The following is a 21,136-nucleotide window of genomic DNA, read 5'->3' as shown; positions in this document are numbered from 1 at the left end:
GGTTTTAAAGGAGTAAGCCATGAAATTCATAAGTAATTTCATCCCTGCATTGATCTCATATGGAGGGGAAATTGGAAATATGGTTATGAAGAGACAAGAAGACAAGTCATTAAGGCTGAAGAAACAAATGAGCAAATACTACAGGCTGAACTGAAAGGAGTTGAAATGTATAGGAAATTGTAAGTTGCCATCATCCTCAGGATATCATACATAGTTCTATGATTTCACATGACAAAGCTATCAAAATATTTGTATTTGGACTTGTACTTGATAAGTACACATAACTGTATATGCCAAATGTTTGGTGACATTTATTTCATTTTTTTTTTACAAATTTCGCGAGTCAGGGGGCTATTCGCAAAATTAAAAACACACAAAAATATTAGCTCTCATCCCAACATGAATGTGACGCGCATGCTTACATTTCTGCATTCAGGATTGTACTCCCCAATCGCGAAATTGTCGGGAAGTCCCAATTCACAAAATATTAAACTCGCTATTTTAAAGTATGTGGCGTACATGCAGTATATTATTTGGACATCATAGGAAACAAACAAACAAAAGAAAAAAATGCTGGTAAATCTGAAACTGTTTTGCCAGTCATGGGGAAAAACAGAAACCATGTGATATATCATGCAAAGATGAGCAAAATTTGTATAAATGCAAGCAATGTCATAATCACATGTCCAGGTTGAACAATATATTAACCCTGTAATTGCCATAGTGATAGATTTGTTTGACATTATATTCCTATGTAAACATGCTGCCCATATTACTCAGAGTTATCTGCTATTCTAATGGCCATAGTTTTCTCATTGCTTGCCTATTTTTCTGTTGTTGTTTTTTTTTTTAATTCAGTTTTGCTTGTTTGCATCTTGAATTTTCCTTTATTTGTAACATGCCAGTAAAAAAAAGAATGTGCTCTTCCTCAGTGCCTTCAGAAGGAAAAAAAATCAAATGGATATGCTTGTAAATATATATATATATATATATATATATATAATGTGAGAAATAGTTCCCTGGGTCCCGAACGTACGCGGTGCCGCATTGTTGGATGCATATAGTTGAAAGAAATTGGACTGAGGCGGGACGTTGCTCTCGATCTTAGTCTCCCTTTTATTTGTCAAGCTTTCGGCCCGTCATTGGGCCTTCGTCAGGACCTACCAACAGAACGATTATTATATGAATAACCTGATGTGTCATATAATATATAATGCAATTTCACATATTACCAATCTTCTCAATCCTTTCCTTTATATACACAAATCAATCATTCAATTCAATACAAATATCCACTCTAACCTCCAGTCATCATCAGAATAACATCATATGTCCAAAAAATATATAAATAAATTCTTATATCATAATGCTGCCATATAATAATCATATTGTCTTATAATTCTTAGCATGATGATCACAAACAGAATCATTATACATATATATCATATTCATATGTCTATTTGCATTGCGTATGTAGCATGTATATATCCGCATACGCACACAATAAATTCTTATATCGTAATGCTGCCATATGATAATCATATTGTCTTATAATTCTTAGCATGATGATCACAAACAGAATCATTATACATATATATCATATTCATATGTCTATTTGCATTGCGTATATGTATACATCCGCATACGTACACACACACCCACATACATACGCACATATATACATATTCACATACACACACTCTCACATATGCACACACCCACAAAACTCCGGTTGATATAATACTATCTAAATCAACATATCCTATTTTATTTCGTATATTACCGAAATATAATAGCGTCAACCCTCCAAAATATATCAACTCTTAGATCAAATGTGTAAACAACAACAATTTCTGTAAATTACCTGCGTGGGACTCGTGTGGTAATTTACAGAAATTGTTGTTGTTTACACATTTGATCTAAGAGTTGATATATTTTGGAGGGTTGACGCTATTATATTTCGGTAATATACGAAATAAAATAGGATATGTTGATTTAGATAGTATTATATCAACCGGAGTTTTGTGGGTGTGTGCATATGTGAGAGTGTGTGTATGTGAATATGTATATATGTGCGTATGTATGTGGGTGTGTGTGTACGTATGCGGATGTATACATATACGCAATGCAAATAGACATATGAATATGATATATATGTATAATGATTCTGTTTGTGATCATCATGCTAAGAATTATAAGACAATATGATTATCATATGGCAGCATTACGATATAAGAATTTATTGTGTGCGTATGCGGATATATACATGCTACATACGCAATGCAAATAGACATATGAATATGATATATATGTATAATGATTCTGTTTGTGATCATCATGCTAAGAATTATAAGACAATATGATTATTATATGGCAGCATTATGATATAAGAATTTATTTATATATTTTTTGGACATATGATGTTATTCTGATGATGACTGGAGGTTAGAGTGGATATTTGTATTGAATTGAATGATTGATTTGTGTATATAAAGGAAAGGATTGAGAAGATTGGTAATATGTGAAATTGCATTATATATTATATGACACATCAGGTTATTCATATAATAATCGTTCTGTTGGTAGGTCCTGACGAAGGCCCAATGACGGGCCGAAAGCTTGACAAATAAAAGGGAGACTAAGATCGAGAGCAACGTCCCGCCTCAGTCCAATTTCTTTCAACTATATATATATATATATATATATATATATATATGTACATATACATATTGATGAAATATTCATATTGGAACTTGACTGTAGGTGGTAAATGTATGTATCATACACATACATATATATATATATTTTTTTTCTCAATGCTTTCTCAGGAAAAATAGTTTTCTGTTATTTTCATTGTACACGGAATGATCATGCTGAGTTTGTGTTTACGAGTGAACGGGTGTCAAATGTTCATTCAATATGATGAAATTTGATTTTCAAATCATGCTGTTCAATGAGCCAAATTCAGTCTTCCTCCCAAATTCATTGCCCGTGCTCAATGCGATGTGTCTGTGAAACTGGGAGTGTTTGTAGGAATTTTTGTTGTGTTTGTGTGTGTGTGTGTGTGTGTGTGTGTGTGTGATTATAATTGTGTGTCTGTCTGAGTACCTACAATTTCTGTGCAACTTATCAATGATCATCTTACCATTTACTGTAAAATCATCTTAATAGCATTATTTACCATTTGCAGATGAAACAAAAACCCAGCTTTAGTGCTTCAAAATAGTTCTAAAAGGTGAGATAGGGATAGAAACAACCAATATAAAACTGTTAGTCAGTATAATCAATGTTAAGTTTTGTTAAATAATATAAAAAATATGAACAATTTTTGTTATAGAATTGTTTCTGGAATAAACCATCTACAGTTATGTTTTATTGAGAAAAAGTAGTTATATCTCCTTATGTTTTAGGCTTTATTGCCAGATTTTGTTTGTATATAGTAGGATATTTTGAGATATAGCTGACCTACACATATATATATATATATATATATATATATACATCAAATGTGAAATAACTCAAACATTTTTTAAATCACTGTTATCAATGATAAACAATACCTTTAATAGCCTGAAATTTTCAAGGATGTTGCATCAGCTCGTATCGCCAGCGGAAGAAAGAGAGAGAGATGGGGGGGGAAAAAATTTTCTTTTTGAGAATTCAACAAGTCATGTCCGGCAGGAGAAGAGGAGGAAGGATGGACATGCGTGAGTGGTGCCATTCGGCCGGCCGCAATGGGAGGGAATTGTTTGAGAAATATGGGCATCAAGCGGCCATGCAAGAAATAACAGCCGAGGAGCGGAGCGGCTCTCGCGACCGGCTCGATCAATAACCGCAGCGATTGTTTGGAGGCGGGCTTCGTTGAATAAATGCATGGGGCGTGCGGTGACGGATAGGAGGCGCGGAATCGTCCCACTTGGGCGCTAAGTGAACTTGGCGAGATTCGATCACTTGAGTGGTCGTTTTCGTCTCTTCCATTTACCGTTCCTGTGGCTCTAGCCTTTCTCTCTCTATCTTTTTTATGCCTCCATTTTGGTTTTTTTATTTTTACCCCATCCCGCCCGTCCCAACCTAATAGATGATCATCATCGACTTCAAAAAGTGAAAGGATCCAAAGTTTAATGACACTGTTCTGGTCTACGTCACTGCCAGACACACTGGCTGAAATGTGATGATGTTTGATGCGGTCCCCCACAACCCCCCCCCCCCCCCAAAAAAAAAAAGAAAAAAAAGAAAAGAAAATAAAAAGATGTACTTGAAATCGCACAAGGGGTGTGTTTACACAGAACTATTAGCGCCTCAAACAGGCCACAGGATTGCAATTATATAATAGTGTATGGCTGTATAGTTAACGTACCACAAGCATCTCATTTACAGCCAGAATGATGCTATTTTGTGCAAAAATCGATCAATTTCTGCTTTCAGATGGGGAGGGGGAGGGTGAGCATCTGATTAAAAGTAGATTTCAAGCTGGCATAGAAATTGACTCGCAACATATTTCAGGATTCAGTATTACCTTAAAAGTGGATGTTTTCGCCTGAGTTATTTTTCGTGCTTGGCCTGGTAAGGTGAATTTTGTGTGTTTTTAATTCCGCAGAATCAGGACATCAATTACTGGAACATATGGCCTGCAAAAATATTCCTGTGCTTTTTATTTTTGTGCTAGCTTCTGGTCCCATCATAATTGTTCGCTGTAGCCCATTACTGACTACTAGGTATGCTCAAAATTATGTACTACTAGGGAGAAAGGAAAAATATAGATGTACTGTACAGCTTAAGTGATGTACAGTTATTTGTGATGAGAGTTTTATTGATGCGAGTTTTATTGATGCATGAAAATATATCAATGAGTCATAATTTTTTTGAGTGGCATTTATACTTGAAAGGTATGTGTATATTATATATCTCTCTCTGCCATCACTTAAATGTTCCTTTCTCAGAACTTTCATGCACCAGTGCCTATTAGTGATAGTTATATCTGAAATGCAATAATTGTATCAAGTAAATTTGTAGAAAAGAAAATAACAGGACAAAAAAACAAAATATGTGAAAGCCAAATTTGCAATGAAACTGAAGATATTCAAAGGGCAAGATGATAGTGGTGCGTGTTATCGGGTCTGCTGTACATTAAAAGCCCTTGCACCATTCCATGTTTGCAGTTGTAAAGTGGCTGTATTTCTATGCAGATGGGGGATGAGAGACACCGGGAGTGCTTTATTGCATTGTGTCGAGATCACTTAGGGGACTTAATGAGAATGTGATTTATGTCGGCACGAAATCCCACTTGCGGAAGACCGACGAGAGCGGCACGTACGCCTCATTTGCATAGATGTCGAGTAAGGAGAGAGGGAAGCTGCCGCACTTGCTCCGTATCGTTTGTATTTTTTATTTTTTTTTTGGTGGAACACATCCGCCGTGAAGTTCAAAGGTCAGTCCGTTCTAAATGAAGTCATGATCTTAGCGCGATCCTCGTTAGCCGCGTGTGGAATGCTCTTCCAGCAAAATTTCAACAGGTTTGGCTTGGATCGTTGATGTGATTGGCACGGACTGGTGTGAAATCTTTGTATCGCGCTGCTTCAGTACAGTATAGCTCACTGGAGCACACAGTTTCTCTGAGCAGTACTCTTGGGTATTTGGAAAATTATTGATAAAACTGCAACAGGCAATTAAAAAAAAAAAATGACTGCATTAGTTTAATTCATGGTCCAGTGTTATTAAACAACAAATCATTACCAGTTCAGACATGTGATCATTGGTCAATCGTGGGAAATTGTTCTCATTGCTGCACCAGAGCATACATATCACTTTGTACTTTGATCATATATCAGATTATTCCATGAATGCAAGAGGGTGTTAGAGGAGTATATTAACAGACTGGAAATACAGCATTGTTCTGAGCAAACGCAGTGACATTGTACAAGCAACCGACCGGTGAAAACTTATAATCGGAGGAATTGGTAAAGATTAATAGCAGTTATGACAGTCTGAAAGAAAGAGAAATTTTGAACATGGCATACAAAATGGACACTTCATTAAAAGTTGTAATTATTATTGTGTCAACTCTGATTTCTCTTCCATTACACTTCTCATTTCCTGTGTACTTAACAGTGCAATTTTACACCATATATCAAAGTTCATTTCCGCGAACAGCATGAAATCTTGAACGAAATGAAAAAGGGAGTCAGACCGATAGAATGATTGAAGCTTCAGCCAATTTGAAAAAAAAAAAATACCAAATGGTAGAGCTGTGGAATTTTTTGTGTTTTACATACTTTTATACTGAAAGGTTATGATGGTTTTTGACCACATGTGCAGAATACAGCTGTAGGTGAGGTGAGGTTTATTGTTATCAACTCGCATCTATCCCATTTTCTTTTTGGAGTCTTGCAACAACAAAAAAAGGGAGAAAATTTAATGATGATTTGATGCAGGTAAGTGGCAGACTCATGAGGTAACGACATCATGTTCTTATCGTATTTGTTTCTTACAGTGTAGTTTCTAGAAAGTGCATAACTTTAAAAGTACATGAAAGGTTGTGAAATGGGAAAACCTGCGGGGGGGGGGGGTATTTAGTATTTACATGTAATATTAAACAAAAAGAGAAAGAATTGAAGGAAAAAAACAAAACCGATGAAAAGTCACAAATTTCCAAGGACTCATGGCAAAATCCTTCCCATTGGGAGTATTGTAGCATTCTCTGTCTTTGACCTTGTGAAAAAGCGCGTGCTGAGTCCGACATATATCTCAAATAAAAGTTTATAAGGTGTTTGCTTGTATCAAAGAAGTAATCAAACTGGCTTTGATCCATGGACACTGGATTTCAACAACTCAAGAACATGTTGGTCACATGACTTTGACAGCTCATTAGCAATGCCGACAGACACTTTTGTGCTTGATGTCCCGTCTTCAAGTGGTCATTAGACTCTATAAATATCTGTGAAATTGCTCTCACATGCATTGTATTTTTATGTCGCTGGAAGTCGTCATCACTTTCTCTGAGTATGTTCTCCTTTAAAATCAGCTCACCATGATTACTTATGCCACCAGAGGTTTCCAGGGAGAAGGTGATTTACCTCTGAATTCCTTCTGGTCTAGAAATTTTATTGCATTTGGAAGCTTCCTTGAATTTGAGCCTGTATTGCAAGGCCCCCAAATATATATATATATATATATTTGTAATTTATGTCTTTGTGAAGATTTTTCATGCTAATTGACCTTTAACTTTTGTATGTCTGAAAACAAACTGGAATCTTGGTGTGTGTTTTTGTTGTTTTTTAAACATATTTTTCGAATCTTGCATGCCCCATTGTCATCCTGAATCGTTTTCCAGTGAGCCAGTCCAGAGTTAGATTCCATGCATGAGTAGATGAAGGTCATCTGAGATAACAACATAATGAGACATAGAGTTGTAATGATGCTATGCCATGGACGGCGCCTGAATGGTTTCTTACGTTGCAGTGAAAGAACATTTTCTAAACATTAAAGGGAGCTTGTTATAATATAAACAAGTTGGATCACGTAAGTGGTTGATATCTAGGATTACAGGTTAGTTTCAGTGGTTTAAAATTCTAGGTCATTTGAACCATCACCATTCCAAACTGCAAACTGGTTTATCGAGGTTCGCTCGATTCTGTGCGTGCATTTGCAGTATGAACGGCAGAACCTCTAAATCGCAATATTAGGAGATGGAACTTGACCCTGCGTTTACTTCTGCCATTGTGCATGCATACAGGTACATACTCTTGCATGCAAGCGCATCAACAGTTATGTGTTTTATTGGTATACAGTTGTAGGGTGTGTCAAAGACATTTTATAACTGTTGTATGAGGTGTCATTTTTATGAGCACGTTGTAGAATCATAGCTCCAAACATATTTTCTTCTAGGTTGGTGTTACAGAAATACATTCGTGTTCAGGTTCTTTTGTCAATGTGAAATCCCTTGATCTGCATTGACTATTTTACATAAAACATGTTACTTCCTGGATGGTCTCTTCGGAACAAATTATCTTGCATCTGTGGATGCCATAAAATGTGACTTTGCCAACATATTATTGATTGTTACTCTCTTTACGCTTGTCTAAGTTTCCTGAAATGCTTCGTTGATCTTCTGCTTTTGCTCAAATACCATTCCCCATGAGGTAGCATTAATGTAGTGCCTGATTTCTTTCAGAAAAGGAATGTTTAAACGCCCTCCCCCCCCCCAAAAAAAAAAGAAGAAAACTTGGTGCTAGTCTGTTGGTTACGGGTATGTCTTCAGGTCCTGCTATGTTGTATTTAAACTCAAACTGGACAAGGTCTATGTGTTCAGTGTGATGTTGGGACATGAACAACAAATCCGCTGGAGTAAAATCTGTCCACAAAAAAAAATCTGTCCACAGATCAATTCTGTTTTTCGAAGGAGAACATTATAGCATCTGTGTTTCGGATTGACGTACAGTTTGGTGATTTCTTATTTTACCAAGCTAGTCTACAATTGTCCGTTGTATATGTGTGTGTTGATTATGAGATTAGAGATTGAGGAGAGATTTTAAATTTCTCCTTCTAGTAGTCATACTGCATTTCATTGATGCTCACAGGAGTAAATCTCCCAAGAATGAGGAAAGAATTCAGTATATGGTTGATTTCAGTGTTACATTTGTAGTTAGTATTAGTGCTTTTCAATCAAATTTGTACTTCTTCAAAGATACAAATCAGCAGTGCCATGCCTTTTAATCCTTCTGATACTTCCAGCAATGTCGTAAAGGAACTCAAGGAACTGACAGAAATTACGACCCGAAATTGCCGCGAGGTGAAAGTAGTTCTCGTATGGTTTTACTGATTATAGAGATCATTCCCCGCGGTGCAGGGATGACTGAGCAGCACGCTGTTCTGGGGGAGTCGATCGGGCGCTAAGTGTGGGTCGGATTTCGTCTCGGGAGAGATTCTATATCTTGTTTTGAAGCGAAACAGTCAAGAGCTGGGTGACTTCCGCCGCCACAGTGTCCAGTAATCCCTCTTCTCGTGCCTTTTAATCCATTATGAAACTGGATACTGGAATTGGCACCGCGATTTAGTGTTTGTGTGTGCTTGTGTGTCTGTCTCTGCGTATGTATGTTGTGTGTGTGTGTATATGTGTGTGTCTGTATGTATGTGTACGCTTGTACAAATTTATGTGGTAAAGTAGGATGCATTTTTTTTAAGTGAGTGGAATTCTAGCTGCTATCATATTTCATGTGTGTATTTGTTTCTTTGTGCATATGATTTTGAAATTATTAAAAGAAATTCAAGTAAGGAATACAATAAAAAAGTGTGTGTGTGTGTTTGTTTGTTCATGTGTGTGTGCATGAGGTAAAGCAAAGAATGTGCGAGGAATCGAACAAGGAGGTTAAGTTGGTGTTTCCATGTAGAAAAGTGTGCTCAAAGTGAGTTGTAGATTTGTGCCCTTTGAGTTGAGTGTTACGAGGGTGTTTACAATAATTCTTGAGCTGCAGAGTAACTGGTGAGAGGGGGCCCTGGATTTGCCTTCACCAGAAGCCTTTATCACAAGTGATGCACTTGCTTCGACAGTCAAAGACTTAACCTCTGCGTAGTGTGGGTGCAGTCAAGTCAACGCACTGTTTTTAGCCAGCTGGATGCATGGTAACCCATGCACAGCCACTGGTACCTTTTGAGAATGGCATATAATTATTCTGTAGGTGTCCCACGTCGAGTCCCCCCATTAACCCTGCAAATTGGCACATTAGCTATTGCGCCGGAAAATGCCTGGTATTGAGTTCACACCCTCCAGTGGAATCGTTAGCTCATTGACCCGTTTGAAATCGACCGGGAGATAACTCTGGTCGTCGGGAGTGTCCTCAAGAATTGCTTGCATAATGCCCCTGAGATCGTCTCCAAATTGCCCCACGAGACATCCAGTCATTACGTCCTCACTGAGAAAGAATTGTCGGGCTGAAAATGACAGTGGAACGTATTACTTAGCTGAACCCTTTGAGCATTTACCTCTCTGCTCTAGGCAGGCTTCTTCCTCGATGTTTGCTTGTGTTTAACCACAACAACAGTAGTTTATTTACAGTAATTAATAAGGCATGTAAACTCATTCAAGATGTTGACAGTGCATATCTTTATGGTGAATTCTCGTGAAAACAGGTTGCAGTACATGAACAAAGCAGATTGAAAACAAGTTTACTTGACAGTGAGTAGCAGCTATTGAGTCTAGGGTTTTTTTTTTTTGTGCAAGAGCAATAGTGACCAGAAAACATATGCAAAAGACAAAAACACAGCACAATTGCTGCTAAGTAGATGATTTTTCGTCTTATTAATGGAAACAACTGACATATGCATGATTTAGATTTTACTTCAGTATTTTTGACGATGCATTTGATGTATATGAAATAGTGCGTTCTTGAGGTGACAGTTCTGTGAACTCTGTGAGTTGAATGTAATTAAGATGTCGACGTGTATCGATCGTAATGTACCAGCCTTGCACCGAGATCGGAAGTCGTCTTTGCGTGCATGCTGCCGCGTTTTGATGAGGAAACGGGTCATTGAATTCGGAGGGCCTTTCAAGTGATTGAATCGTGTACTTGGGATTTCTTGAGATATGGAAGTCACTTAAATCTCAACAGTTCTGCCGGAAGCCTCCCAAGGGGTGGCATAGAGATGTTGTCATTTTTGTTTGAGATGCTACACCGCGACATTTGGTTGACGGGAATATCCCGTGCGTCTGTCGAGATGAGTGGCGAGCAGTATTGATCATAAGATCTTGATATTCTCCTCCTGAAGATGACCTCGGGGTAGGTTAACGGAATTCAATGTACCTCGGTGATGCGGTTCGAAATGTCACAGCAGAGCACTGCGGAAGATGTTTGCCATTGTATAGAAAGCCGAAAAATAGAATAGAGAGATGAAAATGTAGGCCGTTTGTAAACATAAGGACTCTACACGTCAGCAAATGCACTTCTTGTCTTCGCCATTTATATTGTAAGAAACAAAGGGACAGGACACTCCCTCCAATAAACCTTGCCCTGTTATCAATGGGTCCTCATACTCGGTTTCGGTTTCAATCTAATGGGCCGCCTTGTGGAGAGTCTGTTGTCTTTTCAATGAATGGATGTACATCGCAAGCTCTCACTTGGGGGTATCACATTCCCTGCTTTCACAGTGGATCATAATTGGAGAGATTTCTTTCATTTTCTGCACACAGGATGGTCGACTTGTAGCTGGCCATGCAAAGAAATTAATTCGAGACAATCTAGCACCTCCCGTCTGTGTTGTGAGTGTGTGCACAGGTCACAGACCCAATACACACATTCTATGGCCACTGCTGTCAAGTGAAATGAGCCACTCCTCCAACAGGTGGTTGTATTAACCCATTCCCTACGGGAACCTAGTGGTCTGTGTATTCAGTCAATGGGGATTTCAGCTTTCAGTAAGGAAAGGGTTAAACGATACCACAAACGCAGGAGCTTGAAGGCATGCACAGCTTAGAGTGATATAAAGTGGATGAAGAGTTTACTTCAGGGAAAGACTCCAGCATATAAATTGAGCTGATTTCAAGTTCCATTCCAATGCAGTTTTCAGATACCATCCTGTTTGCTTGATTTCATTTTGTTCTTTATTAAATGTCAACCTTAATGCTGAGTAGATTCTCACATTTATGGTGTGCTGTTATGCTTATTTTTAGGTTTGTGCATCCATAATGAATGTGGAGTTTTCTAGGCAGATGTGAGGCAAATGTTGTCATTTAGTGTAACCTGAAATTTTGAACAGTTTTAATAGCTTTCGTTAATATTTTTCTAGTTCTCATAAAAAATTCACTCTTCATCTTGAAAACAAAGTAGAGATTCCTTGTAAATCCCAGATTAAAAAAAAAAGAATGAGTGCTTTAATTTGCTTGTACAATGTATGTGTTTCTATGCAGATTTGATGAAAGTGATGTGAACGAGGCCCTTAAGTGTCATGTGAGTCGTGCAGGAAAGAGAACATAAGGCCCAAAGAGTTAAGACTGGTCTGTGCATTGTAGAGTCAGACATTCTCTGTCTATGAATAAAAGAATAAGTCTCACCTTAGCCTGCAGAGGCCTAGCCAGCCTGGGCTTACTTTGCATTTTTTTTCTTCTCATTTTTCTTTCTTTGCTTTTTTGTTTGTTTGTTTGTTTGTTATTATTTTTGTTTTGCTGCCTTAAGTAGAGAAGAGGAGAGGAGAGGATAAACAGTGACCCCCTTGCGGGAATAAATGCTGTTCCATCATGGATTAACCCTATTAATGCCACCAGCATCCTGTTTGTGTACAATAATTATGTCATTTTGAAGTACATGTAATGTTCCCATGTGAGTTAAATCCCTGCTCATATCTTGTTTATTCTTTTCTTTCTTTCTTTCTTTCTTTCTTTCTTTCTTTCTTTTTTTTTTTTGGGGGGGGGGTCTGTCGACTGTGCTCAATTTCATGAACTCACATGACTCTCCGTGCAGTTAATTGGAAAAGGTGAAATTTTCTACTTTGAGGTGATGGCACTACTTGTGCAATTATTGCATTTGTGGGACTTGGTAGATAGAAGTACGCCACAAGTAGTATTTGACCTTTCTGGAAGCTATCAGAATAGAATTGAGTATATATGATAGTATTGTTATTTTTGTAAGATGCTAGTATCTTAGTATACAGTATTATCATGCTATTATGGACACGGGGAAACTGATAGGTAAAATGCCTCATTGATGTATGAATAGGAGGTTTTTATGCATTGTTGGTCTTTCCTGATAGCTTTATATACTTTTTTCATAATTATTTATAATGTGTGTGTTTTTTTTTTGTTTTTTGTTTTTTGCATGCACCATATGTTATAATTAAGAAATAGATGTCTTTCAAAAGTTAAATGAGGATTCTCTGTGATGTTGAGCAATTTGGCAAGTAACCGATAGCTTAGGACTTCATCAAAGATCTGCATGTTGTGTGGTCATCTTTTTCTTGATGTAAACGCAAACCATGGAATTCAAAACATAACAAGCGCATCTGCTTTTTGAGTAAGATTGCTATCAATGAGAGTATCCCACAATGCATTCCACAAGTTTTGACGTGCTTCGTGTAAAAATGGTCACTGTCTCTTGTGTGGCACTACAATAGAGTTGTGAATGGGCTCAGAGGGAGCCTACTGGATGTTATTGGTGTTCGAGTGGCTTCCTTGAGGGACACCGCATTGTGCATAGCCAGGTTCTGGCTTGAACTCTTGAGTGTCTGATATGCCTCAACCAACAGGCCGTTATTGTGGCACTTTTTCGTGAGTAGTCGTCAGTGCAGACTGACATGTGTGACAGCATATGTAGCAGAGGCAGAATCGTCAGTTTGATTGCGATGCGGCCGATAACAAGTCGTTGTATTTCCATTGTGCTATCATCATAAAAGATATAGGAAAAAACACTTTTATGTACAGTGTGACTTGGTTTTATACGGTTTTGATTCTAGGTATTGTATGGCAGTTATTACTCATTGTGGGAAGAAACGTACGCTGTATAAAAATTACTTGAGCGTCGATATCGCGACAAATCTCCTGGCATTGTTTCAACTTGTTCTGAATGGAATATCGACCGAATGCAGGGGTTACTTGGTCAGATGAATAAAATATAAGAGTCATGTCCCTAAAGGGGTATAATATGGGAGGATGGGAGAGTGGCGAGAAAGGAAAGGGGAAAAAAAAAGAAGTAGAAAATAATGAAGTGTTGAGAAGTTTCTCCGTCTGCCATGCCCATTGAGGGACAATTGAGGTAATTCAAGAAGATGCCCGCCAGGAGTCGTCAATATTTGATAGATGTAACTCTCCTGTTTTTGGCCCGGGATTCGGGACTCGTTTAATTTGCAAGCGGAGACTCGCGCGACCCACTTCCTCCTCCGATGCCGGCGAAAAGTGGCGGGGTCGTCTTCATTTCAGCTGCAGGCGTGCCGATATAGGCATCGCAAATGAAGGCATCGTCGTTGTTGCTTTGGACGCTCAGAAATTTCTCGGCGCTTGATGAGGAAAAGCCTCATCAACAAGTGTCTGATCATTGGTGATTGCAAGAATGCGATCTGTTTAAAGGTAGAGGGAGGTTGTGAGCAGTTGCAGACTATCACTTTATGTTTTAGTGCCAAATGACCTGATTTATGAATGCAGATTCTAGTCATGAATGTTTGTAGGTTTACCATAATACCTTTTGAGCTACCCCTACCCCTCTCCATCTTTCCTATTGGATTTGTTTCTTCTTTTTTTCTGCCTTTATCAGTTGATAATAAGTTGCGTAAGCTACAGGCTAGTTCTAGAGTTGTCCTTGAAAGTGATTGTGAACGAGGTGATTGATTTATTTAATTCTTAAATAAATGTACAAAATAGTATTGAGCTGAAGCTAGTTCATGGCAGTGGCTGAAAGTTGGCTGATGGTGTTTGTAGTCATAGAAGATTGAGCATGCAATCATATAATATATATATATATATATATATATATATATATATATATATTATTTATTTATTTTTTTTCTTATTTTTTTTTTACTTATAACAGTTAAAGAGGAAATCCACCCAAAAAGGAAATAAACTTCAAAAGAAAGAGAAAAATATTCCCTATCAAACAATACAAAAATAACAAAAATTGGGTAAGAAGTAAGGAAGATATGACATTTTGAAATTTCCCTCTTTTTGGGAAAATATTTCTTGACCAGTCCTTATGAATATTCAAATGAGCAAGTTGACCATGTTATGCTCTGACAATTTCTTATTCATTTCATATACAGAAATGGTAAAAAATCTCATATTTCAGCTGTCTAGATATATTTATCATTGTTGGGCCCTGTTACCCTCAGTGAAACTAGCCCTTAGAATTCTGTCTTCCTCACTGGGAATTCATTGTTAATATTCCAAGAAAGGAAGAGAATTCAGGTTACCAAGAAATGCAACTCTTGTATCAAACGCATTGCGAGAGGAAGTTAGCGGTCATTACGGAGATGCTCATGGAGCCAATGAAGTTTTGTAGTGAAACATGCTTTATTTTGTGTGTTTTGGAGGCTTGTCCTTTTCCACATATGATGAAGTACAAGTGTAGTATCATAGTTCATTTGTGATGCACCATGTGATGTGTGGTAGTCTTTCCAAAGAATTTGGTACTTTTTTTTTTTGCTTAGCTGAACAGAGGTTAATGCTTGCCCAGATCATTTCTCTCAGTTCATGTTTTAGAACTTGCTCAAGAAAAGAAAAGAAAAGAAAAAAAAAAAACCATGACAGACAGTCCTTATTAGGACTTGTACGCATGGTTTATCACAAACTGTACTACACTCACTTCATTTCCATTCCACTATGCTTCAATTACTTGTCCTGGGAAATAATGTCACCCCTGAGAATGACGTGGAGTCCTCTCTTTCACTCTTGTTTCTTCCAGTGTGGCTGGTACTGGGGGCCGATGAGCTGGGATGATGCGGAGATGAGACTGGAGAACACACCGGATGGCTCGTTCCTCGTGCGAGACAGCTCGGACGACCGCCACATCCTGAGCCTGACGTTCCGTGTCCAGGGCAGCACGCACCACACCCGCATCGAGCATCATAATGGTAAGGAGCCTGGCTCAAACCTCGGGGGGAGAGGGGAGGTGGGAATGGAGATGCTTCATGAGTTGGCAGTGAGCCTGCCTCCCAGAAGTCATCTGAATGCTGTATCAGAGTCTGATGATCAGACTGCTAGAACAAGTTTGTGGTTCTGTGGATGAGACCACAGGCTTCTAATCTCTCAGGTCCTATATTCAAGTCTATCAGCAGCTACAGTATACTGCTCCTTGGGCAAAGTGTTTTTTTTTTCCTCATTGCCTCGTTCTTTGGAGAAAACCTACAGGCAAACATTTTCTTGTTTTTTTGTTTTTTTTTGTTTTTTTTTCCTGGCTATGTGTAAATAGACCTGTTAATGTTTTGTGGTATGCTGTGCAAAAGTCTTTATCTTGATGACTGTTGGGTTACCTCGCCCTGAGTAAGTCTTTCAATGAACTTTCAATACTGAGGTATACTAAGGTTCATTATTTTGGACAGGGTAAATTCCCACTGCCCAATGTCTTGTCCGTCAGACAACTTGGACTTGCTCAGACGATGATCTAGGCCAACAGTTTATGTCAGAACATTGAGGTTTTATGCTGAAAGTGCTCTGCCACTGGACAACTTGGGCAGATTGGAAAGAAAATGGGCGAAGAGTTCTTTTCAGGACACTCGAGTGGTCTTGGTAGTCCAAACAGTCTCTAGTATGCAAGTGCCAACCTACAAATAGGAATTTAATTGCTACCATCACAAAGTGAGCATATAGGATTGGCACTGTGAGATATGTCACAGTATCAGGTTTCAAGATTGTACCGTGTACATTTACATGGCATAGCCAGTGCATGCCACGTATTATTAGAAGCATGAGAGAGAATACAATGGGATGTTCGGAAAACATTTTCAGTTTCTTTGCCAAATTTTGGAGGTGCGGCCACTTGGCAACATTGACTTTCCTGCAGCCACCTGTCAAGTAGTCACAAGGTCTGTTTTCAGCCGCCCCGACAATCTCTGTTATTTTGCCACTGCCTGTTGTTGTTCTACCGAGAAATAGAAAACAAGACAGTCTGTTTTTGGCGATCACCTAGAACAGTGATCTTTGCAGGGTTACGTCTAGCCTTGTATCAGACTTGCAGATCTGTTTTGTGCATGTCAGTGATACATTCAGAACTACTGTGCCGAATGTGCAGCTGTACTTGCCAGAATTCTGACACCTCTGCAAGTGATGCCCATTGAGCCTCTATCAAAGACTACTGTATACGCCATATATTTTGCGAGTCTAAATTTTCGCGAATCGGGTATTACCGGCGATTCGCGATTGTGGAGTCCTGTACTGAACGGAGAAGTGTACACGCGTAAGTCACATTCACATCGGGATCAGAGTCAATATTTTCGCGTGTTTTTAATTTAGTGAAAAGCACCTGACTCACAAAATTCGCGAAAATAAAAACCTCGCGAAATATTCGGTGTATACAGTATCTGAGGAAAAGGAGATTTTGAGAAATTAGACAGAAAGAAGCCTGCTATTTTCAGTCTGATGGTAACTTTGTTGATGGAACCTATGAGTACACTGTACTCACAGGATATGAAGAGAAAGGCGAACTTCTTAATTTCTCTCCTCTTGCCATTTTGCCATTCTTGTGTTCCATCTTTGCGGAAGCTTTAACCCTGTGGAAGCATAGACCCCATACCGTGATGTGATAGCCTTTTGCCTCTATATACATCATATCCTGTAAATGTGGAATACTTTGCACTGTCGATGCTTTCATGAATTTCACACTCAACTGAACTATCATGAAAATAATGTGCACACTGATATTTATGAAGATATCAAATTTTGTACAAAAATAGATTCATCTGAAACACAAGTCACTGAATTCGATTCAGCATGAAAAATCAATTATATGAGATGTTTCACTTTTGCTGTATACATCCTGCAGCTAGCGTAGCAGCAAAGCTGGAGTACGATTCATTCATTTGTTCTGACTTTTTTAAGCAGACAGCTTGTTGAAACAACAACAATTTTTTGACAGAATATGTTGTATTGGCCTGAAAGACAAACAAATTCAGCCTTTGTCTGCTTCCCCCTCCCCTTTTTTAATTTCCTGCGTCTCTAACAAGGTTGTAGAATCGTGCACTTCTACGAGAACATCTTTAATCGAGTCCGTGACCGTTACCGTGTGTACAGTTGGTGGCAATTTCAGGCGTTCTCAGTTCAGTGGCTGCACTCAGTGTTTTGCAGCGTGATAATCTCTGCGAGCTAGCAAAAGCGGGTGGAATTTCAGACGTCCTAACCATGTCTCTGAACAGCCGGGGAAATCTTGAGCGCTTTGCCGGGGATTGGGAGTGGGACGAGAGCCCCCCGGAGGTTCCAGCATTGGTTTCAAAGACAAACCCTGACCACAGCAGAGACCAGAACATTCTATAAATGACTTTGACAAAGTGTTCAGAAACAAGCTGACATACCACAATCAACTAAAGTGATGATTTTTTTTTTTCCTTTGATACAACAAATGTGATAGCGGGTGTCCGGCCATGCAGACATCCGCATATATTTGGCGACAAACTTTAATGAAAGGAGGAGACTGAGACAGTTTTGATTTCAAATGTGATCTGAGCTGCAAAAAAAAACACTTAGGAGGAAGAAGAAGAAGAAGAAGAAGGAAGAAGAAGATGATGAAAGAGATGAAGGGGAATTGATGTTGAGAAAGGCAAATCAAACGATTTCTGTGACTTCCACTTGAAGAGACATTTTCCATCAACATGAGAGTTGCTGCCGCGTGAATAACCACAACCATCACCATGTCCTCACGAATCAAGATAAAGAGACAATGTCCACTCTCCTTTTCAAAGAACCAAATGGGTCTGCGCTTCTTGTCGAAAGTGTTGTGCCTTCCCAGACAACTGATATCTGTGTTGTTATGAAAATTTGGGATGTCGAAGGGCCCAGGGTTACGCTGACGTGCCACAAGCGGAATAGAATTGAGCTCTTCCCAGTTGGACTTTTTTTTTTTTGCAGGGGCAGACGGTGCTTGCTGTCTATTGATTTGATTCCGTCGTTGTTGCCGCGGCGTGTGTGACGTTGCTAATGGTTCGCGTGATTTCCATCGGCTGTAATTGAGCTGGTAACTGTAGCTTTTTAATCAATAGGTCGGGGAAGCCGATGATCTGAGAGTGGCAAAATGCGGCGATTTTGTGTCACTATGTGGTTGTAGGGGCACCTCGTTTGTAGCTTTAAAGGCAAGAGGAAGGTTTTGCTTTCGCATGTTGTTGGCATGAATTCTGTTCACCTCGTCACCCTTGACCAAACTTCACCCATCATTTTAAGATTTGTTCACAGTAGTGACAGAAATAATGTATAAGTTGAAGGGTTACTGGGTGAGCAAAATGTATTGAGAAAGAGAATTCAGACATAAAAATACAGTGTGGAATAATTTCAAAAATGCTGATTCTTGTGTAAGGTTATTTGTATCACAACAGATTGTATGTTTCTGTTGATGAAAGGCAGTTTGTCAGTCAGTTGCAGTGTACAGTTGTACATAGCCATTGATATCTTGCAAAAGCAGATAACTTTGTAATGATTGTAGATGGTATTTATATTTTGCAATGAGCATAATGTGTATTGACACCTTGCATGAGAGAGAGATAGAACTAAGTGCAACAATGACAACTGATCATAGAATATATAATATCAAACTTCATATAAATGTCTTTAAAAATGTTAGATCATATATGTGTTATTACAAATCGTACCATTCAATGCATTCAAAATGAAAAGCCTCACCCATTACACGAGAAGATTTTAATTGGCCTATGTTGCAGTGACTTGCCTTGCTGTAATTGCCTAATGTTATATAATTGTATTGATTCCATACATCTGGATTGTCATTTGTTTCGTGTAAATATGTTTCCCAGTAGTGCGTGATCATCCTTGGGTACATTCCACGAATATCTATTTTCGGCAAATGTGAATGTGCATTTACTAATTCAAGAGCAGCAAGAATTATTTTCAGCAATCGCAAAATAGCAGTATGAAATGAGGAAATACTGGACTGATATTTCCACTTCAATGAAAAGATTGTTACATTATATAACTTTCCCCCTGTCAAAAACATGTAATAATGTCTGCTTTTGTATCCAGACCAAAATCCATTTGGAAATGTGTGCAATTAAAGAGCAAATACACGTTTGTATCATCTTTCTGGTTTTATTATTGTTTGCATGTGATTTAAAATAGAGATGATTCTACCCTAATCTATTGCCTGAAAGTGGTGAAAGCAGATGTTATTAATGAGTAAATGTAATGATTTTGGGGCCTACTGTACTGCATAAATGTTCCTCAATTGCATTATTCAAGCCTATTGAAGTCACACATTTACTGTAAAACCAGAAGTGTTCACATGCATGAAACTTTCATAAGTTTCACAGGGAGCCATGATACTGCGTGCCAGTGGCACGTCATGAAAGTTTTGTGCTGCAAAAAAAGACTGTTGGCTTAAATTCCTGAAAGTTTCATGCCGAGGATATTTCTGGTTTTACAGTATGCACCAATACCCTGTCAGTCAGTCTCTTGTATCATTGTATACTTTATTGTTTCCTTGCTGTTTTCCATCTTGCAGGCAAGTTCAGCTTCTGGTCCCAACCCACAACGCACGGCAGCTCCTCCATCGTGGAGTTCATTGAGGAGGCGATGCGGCACTCGCGGAACGGGCGGTTCCTCTACTTCCTGCGCCCTCGCTGGCCGGGCCTCCCGCCGATCCCGCTGCAGCTGCTGTACCCCATCTCGCGCTTCCAGAAAGCGCGCTCGCTCCAGCACATGTGCCGCTTCGTCATCCGCCGCCACGTCCGCCTGGACCACATCGATGCCCTCCCGTTGCCACGGCGACTCAAGGAGTACCTCCGGGAGGGGCAATACTACACCCCCGACGACATCAAGCCGTAGCGGCAGAAGTTTTTGGTATGATGCCGCCTTGACTCCAGAAGAGAGGGGCGAGATATTCTCTCTCTCCCCAAACATCTCTGTCAGTAGCCTTCATGAAAATGCAAAGATCAACCTCGCGAAAATAATATATTCCTTCCGCCGCTTGAAACCGTATCGCCCTCCTGCTACTTGATGCTGCATTTGTGAGTGAGCATCAGATAATCAGGGCGCAAGTTCACTAACTTCAGTATGATGGCAGCATGAAGGTTCCCTTAGCTCTCATTCCTGTGGAGATGAGGGGGAAATATGTATATCTCTTCGCTGACATCACTTTACACTGGGCCGTCTGTACCCAAATGAGGTCATCTCTTTCTAGGAATGGTAGTCATGCTGAAGGTGGAGAAAAAAAAAAGATCCAAACTAAAGTGACAACACGAAGCAGGAAAGAATCTGACAATGTGTGTGTATCTATTCCTCTGTAAAACCGCAGACGAACTGTACTGTGAACAACAGGAAGAAAAAAATATGTATACAGACAAGATTAGTTTCCGAAAAAATGTGCATCCAAAAATACACACCTGGAATTGGGTTATGAGCAGGAAAGAGCCCCACATTTGCCTGAAAAACTTGTTCCTACAGTTTGCCATGCTGGGCTGAGTCCGGGTGCACATTTGTACTATTTTTTGCTCATAAAGCTTTTGA

General features: G+C 39.0%; 1 protein-coding gene across 1 annotated transcript in view; it reads left to right on the top strand.

The window, feature by feature from the left end:
* LOC140245391 (uncharacterized) overlaps positions 1–20,455 on the top strand; it is a 58,078-nt gene extending 37,623 nt beyond the window's left edge. The window contains exons 4-5 of the mRNA XM_072324967.1: positions 15,378–15,546; positions 20,133–20,455. Coding sequence (XP_072181068.1) covers positions 15,378–15,546; positions 20,133–20,455 — 492 coding nt within the window. The remainder of the gene's footprint in view (positions 1–15,377; positions 15,547–20,132) is intronic.
* The last annotated feature ends 681 nt before the right edge of the window (positions 20,456–21,136 follow it).

Source organism: Diadema setosum, chromosome 22, assembly GCF_964275005.1.
Source record: "Diadema setosum chromosome 22, eeDiaSeto1, whole genome shotgun sequence".
Taxonomy (NCBI): domain Eukaryota; kingdom Metazoa; phylum Echinodermata; class Echinoidea; order Diadematoida; family Diadematidae; genus Diadema; species Diadema setosum.
Note: the sequence above shows the minus strand (reverse complement) of the source record. Positions and strands in the feature narration are given on the sequence as shown.